Source organism: Pygoscelis adeliae, unplaced genomic scaffold, assembly GCF_000699105.1.
Source record: "Pygoscelis adeliae isolate BGI_AS28 unplaced genomic scaffold, ASM69910v1 Scaffold71, whole genome shotgun sequence".
Lineage (NCBI taxonomy): Eukaryota > Metazoa > Chordata > Aves > Sphenisciformes > Spheniscidae > Pygoscelis > Pygoscelis adeliae.
In genome coordinates, this window is record NW_008824356.1 from 1,361,249 (window position 1) to 1,369,111 (window position 7,863).

At 40.0% G+C, this 7,863-nt stretch overlaps 1 protein-coding gene across 1 annotated transcript in view; it reads left to right on the plus strand.

The window, feature by feature from the left end:
- AKAP6 (A kinase (PRKA) anchor protein 6) overlaps positions 1-7,863 on the plus strand; it is a 239,706-nt gene that overhangs the window by 75,296 nt on the left and 156,547 nt on the right. The window contains 1 exon segment of the mRNA XM_009319363.1: positions 2,685-2,807. Within this exon segment, the coding sequence (XP_009317638.1) occupies positions 2,685-2,807 (123 nt within the window).

The window sequence follows — 7,863 nt, forward strand, 5'->3', positions numbered from 1 at the left end:
GACCAAATCTCTTCTCTCATTCTCCCTTCCCTTCCCTTCCCTTCCCTTCCCTTCCCTTCCCTTCCCTTCCCTTCCCATCCCTTGCCTTCCTTTTCCCGTCCCTCCGCTATTTTCGGTTTCTACAGATGTGCTCTTTGGAATGGTTTCAATAAAATTTTATTGCTGTCATTTGAAAAATAGCAGGATTATTGTGATTTGTGCTGCCTGGCAGAAGAAAATCCACCGGGGCTGGCCACGGCCGGTGCTCCCCTCTGCCGCGGGGCTCCCCTCGGGCACCATGTCCCCAGCCGCGATTCTAACGCGCCAGGTGCCACTGGTGCTTGCAGCCTTACCTCTTTTTTCTCAGACAACTGGGCTCATCGTGGTTCTCTGGGAGGCTGTATCTATATTTTTTTCCCCAGGCCCCCAAACTAGCCCCCAGGCGTTCCCTGCGCCCCACTGAGGCCTGCTTGGGCCCTCAGCCCACCTCCTCTGTGCGGCGAGGGGATACACGCCAGGCTGCTGGAGCCTGCTGCTTGGGAGTTTCTAAGCACCAACGTGAAGTAGCAGACATTAAAACACAGGCACGTTTTGTGAGTAGGCAGAAGTAACTCGGTTGCTAGTAGTTGCTTTTTATACTGGTGCAAGCCTGCAGCGTTTCTGAGCACCCTTTCTGAAGGCATACGGACATTGAGTACTGCAGGCAGATATTATACGTGTCTGTCTCCGTAAAATACATGATGCATATACAAGAGAGAGCCTTTCTTCATTTTTTTTGTGCTTACCATATCACCTTGTCTCTCAAGGACAGCACATTGCTAAAATGCAGGCAGAGATTTATTGGAGGGACTAGAAGGACTTTACTTCTCCTGCCCCTCTTCCCCTCGGCTCACGTCTCCCACTCTGCCAGTCTGGCATCTCTTATGCTCCACTACGAGCTGAAAGAAAGCAAGCAATGGAGACAGGGGAACATCTTGCCCCCACTGTGTCCTATGGCTTGACGTGGGGAACATAGCCCTTGTGGCATGGACTGCTGTGGGAGAGAGGAGATGCAGCTACCGTCATTACTTGCCCCAGAGTGGAGGCACGTTGTCTCAGTCACCATATCCACTGGATTGTTTTTCCTGTCTTCCTTCCCCCTTTCTGTAGTGTCCTGATAAACAGCCTACAACAAAACCCACAGAATAGCAGTTTTCTTATTTATAATGCTTTGAGATACAGTGGATTCCATGAGCAGAGATGGCAATAGCCTCCTTCTCATCCTGAGGACTCGTAGGGTTCACTTAAAAAATAATAATAATTAAAACAAAGTCTTCGGAGTGCCTCAGTGAGTGCTGTCATGCCCACAGTATGCACTGGAGCGTCCTGCCAGAGGCTAGTTTCGGTTCAGAAGCACTGCCACTTCAGCTGGAAGCCGGGAGTTGATTATTGGACCCTGCTTCTTGGCACAGCATTGGGCCAAAATGACTCTGCTACCGTGAATTTTGAAGGAAGTGTGGCTCTGCTTGGTCTGGGTTATTACCATTGCACTTCTTTGCGTAACGCAGCTGCGCACCAACTGCTCAAACTCCTGTTTCTGTCTCATTTAGCATTCCAATTTCATGTGCCACTTCGGAGAAGGGGATTTGGGCTCCTGAGTCATTCAGGAATCTTTAAAAGTTTTATGCTTAGCTTGCTTTTAGCTATCTGAATGGACTAATAATTACCAGAAATCATTCCATAAATAAAGTGGTGAGAGTGAGATACTGTGTATACTGAGTAGTTATCCAACTGGAAATTAAAATCTTCACCATGCTGCAAAATTCATAGTTAATAACTAATAGTATAACCAGTATTAGACCTAACTTAATCTAGTTTTATGATGCTTGTAATAGATGGACATTCCTCTTCAGTTAATTTTCAGGGTGCTTATAAACATCATGGTCAGTTTATTCCATTTACTCTCTTGCTTTCTGGTGGGTAAGACTTCGGTAAAATTATCTGTACTCAGTATGTGCCTATAGTATCATCCAATCATGTAAATTCAGGGGCACTATTTTTAATCAGGCAATATAATTGGTACTAATCTTCAAATAAATGGTGCTCCTGAGAAGCAGGAGCTCCTGTCTTCTCAGGAGCACCATCTGTGTGGCTCATACGCAATCAGCAATATTTATATTAACTGCTATATATTCTGCCTCACCTACTGTTTGATTTCTTCTCTCCGAGTCTCATCTATGAACCAAAACAGGAATCACAAGACCCAAGTTCTGACAAGTAGTTTCTTCCCTCAGCCTACTGATGTATACCTTGTTAATGCAGCTTTGTTCAGCACTTTCTTCAACCAACAGTTCTCATGCTACACCCAGTCTGCCCAGTGAAAGGTCTTCGGCTCAATTTTCATTGTAATCTATATGCAGCCTTTTATATATCCTCCTAATATCTTCTAAAACTTTGCTGTTTTCTCCATTTCATCACAGTCATATGGATCTCACATTGTCCTGCCCCAAAATATCACCTTAGATTACCTCCCGAAACACTGTTCTGCTCCTCATTTACTAGAAGGCCTCTTGCTAATTGTTTTTTTCTTTGCATGCTTGTAAAAGGCAAAATTTTACTGTGCAGTACTCTCCTGGCTTAAAAAAATGTTGAGCATACATTTTTCAGATTGCCATTTTACTAACAAATATGCTTTTCTTGTTCTTTCTTTTTTCTTATCTGGTAAGGGGTTTGTAAGCAAGCTGGATGAATTCATTCACTGGTTAAATGAAGCCATGGAAACAACAGAGAATTGGACTCCTCCTAAAGCAGAGACAGACAGCCTTAAACTGTACCTGGAGACACACTTGGTAGGACAAGATTATACTACGATTACTATCAGTAATTGAAGTGTTCCGCTGTGCTTTTTATTTGATTATTATTTTTTAATTACTAGTGTGCATCTATATTTTAATGTAAGATTTTCAGCACTGCAGTTTATTTTAATGAAAATACCAACAAATTATTTTCTGTATTTGAAATATGTAGTCATAGCTTTTTAAAAATTAAATTAAAAGCCAGAATTACATCGCAATTCAGAAATTATCTCCAAAACTGAAAGAAAATGGCAATAGGAAAAGGAGAGAGGATAATGTTTTTTCTGCTGATCATTCTAGGATTTTTACTACACTGTAACAACAAAACTCTTACTAGTAAGGAACTCTTATTCTCTCTCCCGCAGTTTTAGCATGGTACAGAATCATTTAAATAAAATATTTGAAATAATTATTTTAATCATTTTACTTGATGTGCATTTCTGTTGTGTAATTAATACAACTGTCACTAACCTTGTTTCTTGTGCAAAAAGCTAAAACATTGGGTGGAAGTAGAAAACACTTGGATGAATAATCTTTGAATGTATTACAGGCTAGAATTATAGATTGAGAAATATTTGATAAACCTCATGAGACTTTCACTGAACTCTTCCAAGAGCTGTTTCTGGTTATGAGGAGGTGAAACAAAGACCTGAATTAAACCAGGTATTAAGTTCTCAAAAGCAAAATTTTACACTGTAGGTAGAGAATAGAGATCAATGTATGCTGTTCAATGGGTAGGTATCTTAATACGTAAACTACTCTATCTGGTAAAAACTAAAAAAAAAAAGAAGAATGGAAAATTAAGATAAGAAATTCCCTCTCCCTCTGCCAAAATCTTAGGTTCTTGCCAGTATGAATTGGAAGAAAACCCAGTGATAGCACCACTCTGAGCCGATGAGCTAGACAAGCCAGCTAGATAAAATAGTGCATTAGCTGAACCCACATCAGAGCACCAAGCCCCAAAGCTCAGTCTCGTTTCCAGTCTCTGATAATCTGTTGGTGAAAAATTATTTGACAGTCCCAGGAAGTCACATGATGCATTACAGGAAAAAATGTCATCCTAATCCCTACCTTAATATTGGAGTGACCATTATTAAATTAAGTAAGTATACATTAACCACATATACAATTAGAACCGAACTGAAAACTGTCTTCAGAATATCAGCTATACAGAAAACTCTTTTCTGTCTTTTGTTCTTAAACATTTCTGTTGTCATAGCGCCTACGGGCAGCCACTAGATTAAGTGCCCATTGTGGTAGTCTATCAAATGTAGTACGAAGACACTGCATTTTCACCTTACGTTGCAGATTTTGGATTTTGTGGCAGAGTTTGGATTTTTGCCTTGTACTGCACACACTCGGTCCCATGATTCCCATTATGTTTACAGGTGCTCTGAAAACACAGAGCACATTGTGAGATCAGACCTCAGAAAAGGCATTGGTCATTTCAATTTGTTTTCCTCTTACTCTGCAACATGAAACTTTTGGAGAGATGAGTTTTTGTGAGTAGAAGTGCAATTTTCACTCTTGACTGGAGAAAAAGAAACATATTTCAGGAACAGGGCAATCACCAGGCTGAGTCTCTGTCACACTCAGTTTCTTTCTCCCCTTCCATGGGGAGGAGCACAGTAGCTCTTTTGCAGGCAAATGACTTCCAACTTTGCCTTGTGGTTCTATGGGAGGTGAGGCCAAAACCATCAGACTGGAATGTGGAGTAGTAGGCCAGAGGCAACTCCTCTCCTTCATTGCTGGAGGTAGTCAGAATAAATGAGTATGTGGGCACCTGTACAACTTCACTTTCCCTTTAAGTACTTAGGCTCCCAGCTGTACTCTGTATATCTGCATATCTTTGGGGTAAGAAAATCTTTGTATGTTTCAGGATGACTATGTTATGAAACAAGGTGGTTTTTTCCTTTACTTCTGTGAAGAAGTAAAATGTCTAAAGAACAGTTCAGTTTCAATTTGATAATAGTATAATGATTTTTATGGCATATATAGCCAGTGAAAAAATCATTGCACAACCTGAAAAAAAGTAACTGTGACTTTTCTTGTTGGATTTCAGAAAACATATGCTATCATATTCATTTCTACACAGCAGAATTGAACTATTAAAATACAGAGCATTTTTATAGCGGGGAAGATAGCTATTTGTATTAATTAGATTGTCAGCTTTTCAGTGGCATTTGTCTGTCAGAAATCCTAATCTGTGTTTAAACAGAAGTATATGAACTTCAGTTCACATTAAGCTCAATGTTAAAATTTCCCTTGATTGAGCATTGTAAGACAATGGTGATCAAGGTCTTTGTGAGGGTACTTATACTGCTCATTTTCTTCTTTTGCCAGTCAGGTTATACATGCTGTCAGACTCACCTAAGATTTGTTGAAGTAAAGGGGGCTTAGTACTTTGTAAATTTAGGTTCCAGACTTATGGGCTCATAGTACAGACAGCAGTAGCAAACTAACCTGGAAAACAAAGCAAATGTGTTGGTTCTTTTCTATATACTGCATCTGTGCTAGCAAACCTCATAAATATGATTCCTCACTGGTGCAGATTTCCGGTCGTAGGAGGAACAAAAACTCGGTGTAGATTAGTATTTTTATTAGCAGAGGCAAGGCCTTAGCCTTTGGCACAAATTATCAATTTCACCACCTGTGTTACTGTTTTCTTGGAAATATGTTTGTTGCAATAAAAAAATTAGTGCCATAGAGAATATTTTGCATTCATGAATTAAATCTCTGTTGTCAAAATCTAAGAAAAGAATATATGGGAGCAGGAAAATGGAAAAATGTACTTGTTCCCTTTCTTATTATTGGATGGGAAAAGTCTTGCACAGGAGACAAGGACAAGGTTATGAACATCCTCCAAGTTTTTCAGCATGTACAGTTCTTGACCGTCATTTTAGGGTCCCAGTGTAAATTGTTGATAAAGGATTGCATTTTAAAGTCTCTCCTCGCTCAGCCTCACTTTTCTACATCTTTGACATTTCAAGAAATGGTGTTGCACAGACACTTACAGAGAGCGTGTTTATTAAAAAAACCCACCACAAGAAACCTACAACACTAACTTAGAATCTTTGCATAAGGTAATGCTCACAAGAGGAGTCAAATCTCTTGAACAGGATGGCAAAGCAAGTCTCCATTACAAGCGTCCTTGCATGACATCTTCAGCTTAAATTGGTGGAACTCCCCAAATTATTGTTCTAGTTAATTCTTATACCTGGTCTGGCAAGGTTGTCCACCCAGGATGTTAACCCACTTTGAAGCATATGAGTAGTGTCTGTGTATTGCTCTTGGCCCAGCAAGAGCTGCCTGCAGGCATCTCTGTGACCATCTGAAGGTCCCACCTGGACAGCTCCTGAAATAATTGGTGAAGCACTTTGTTGTGAAGGTGGAAGGCAGCCTCTCCTCAACTTGGTCCGTTGTTCTCAATTAGCCCATTATCTCATCTGTGCAGAGACTGGCTGGGGAGCTCCTGAGCCACCCAGGGAATTCATGACTAAGTGCACTGTGTGTGCACACAGGCACAGCTCTGGTACCCAAATACACCACAATTACAGTGATTAACTGTAGGACAAATTGGAATTTCATTCTTAAATCACAGTTACAACTTAAACTCCATAGATTTTGCCATGATGAGTAACCATATGGTTTGATAAAGAATATGAATCTTTTCTACAAACTGAAAGGTAGTCTACATCTGGAATGTGTGCCAAAAAGACAATCTTCAGCTTGGAGGACGGTTTTCTTGCAAATTTTAAAACCCAGTTCCCTGATTTTCTGCAGAACAGGAGTTGCTATATGCTTCATTTTAGATAACACCAAAGCACAAAGCTATCAATGAAAATGCTCTCAGAGACCCCTGGAATAGCGACTGAAATTATTCTTTCAGTTTTACGGGTCTTCACAACTGAGTAACGTCGGTGAAACTGATTTGGGAGCTGTGTGTTTCCCATTCACATGAGAGGGCTGACATGGAGCTGCCACTACTTGAACTTCCGGCACCCCTGCAGGCAGCCACCCAAGCCAGCAGATGTTGAAAACATTAATATGTTTTCGTAAAACGGGTGTTTTTCAGCAGAAATCTAGTTTGCCACAAAGGCCTCAGTCAGCCCTACTAGAGAAAAAAGTGAGGCAAATTTTGAATTTTGTGAACGATTAGGCTCAAATCACTTCCTAATGAAAAGATAGCTTCATTGACCTTACCAAAAAGGAACTTCTGAAAATGGTTTCTGATTCGCTTTATCTTTTGTAGCTCTTCTTTTCTGTTATGCTGATTCTTGCCCATTGGCACCCTGATCAAAATCAGCTACTAGCAGACTCTAAGCACAGACTTGGTGGTATGCAAATCAGTTCTCATCAAAAACGGTATCCTGAAGGCAGCTTATGAGCTAATGTCTAGATGGTACTGCTGTGCTTGTGAAACCAAACAGACTTTCTTACCACCTCAACAAATAAGAATCCACCATGTTGCTCTTGACCATTTTAGTTTGCTAAAATAGATATTTTACTGCTCTTTATCCCTGACCCAAACAGATACATTGTTTTAGCACAGTAAAGAAGTAAGCTAGCAAATGAGGAAATGTGAAGAACCACTGAGGAAAAAGTTTAGACAAAAGGCACTATATATCTTTGCTGAGGCCTGGGACTTTTAATTCTGTAGTCTTAACTTTTCCCTTTGTTAACACAGTACTCTGTTTTCTTGTTGCTGCACAACTCCTAGTTGTGCACCTTACTGTGGTGTGCTCTTAGGTCTTTTGGCCAAAGCCATTTCTGTGTCTAGTGTCATACTTAGACTAGATAATACAAGACTTTTAAATGGAAACCTACAAATGAAAAATATCTTATTTTAGACTTATTTGATGGAAACTTTTAAATCCTTCTTGCATTATTAGTAGATGTTGACAAACAATATTTTTCAGTGGAGATAAAATTAATTAAGGAAAGGTCGTCTTAGAAATTTGGAACTAGTAGTCAGGCATTTTTGTCCTAACAATCTTACTCTTCAGAATTTCTATAAGATTAAAATTCTGAAATCTTGACTACAGGGAAC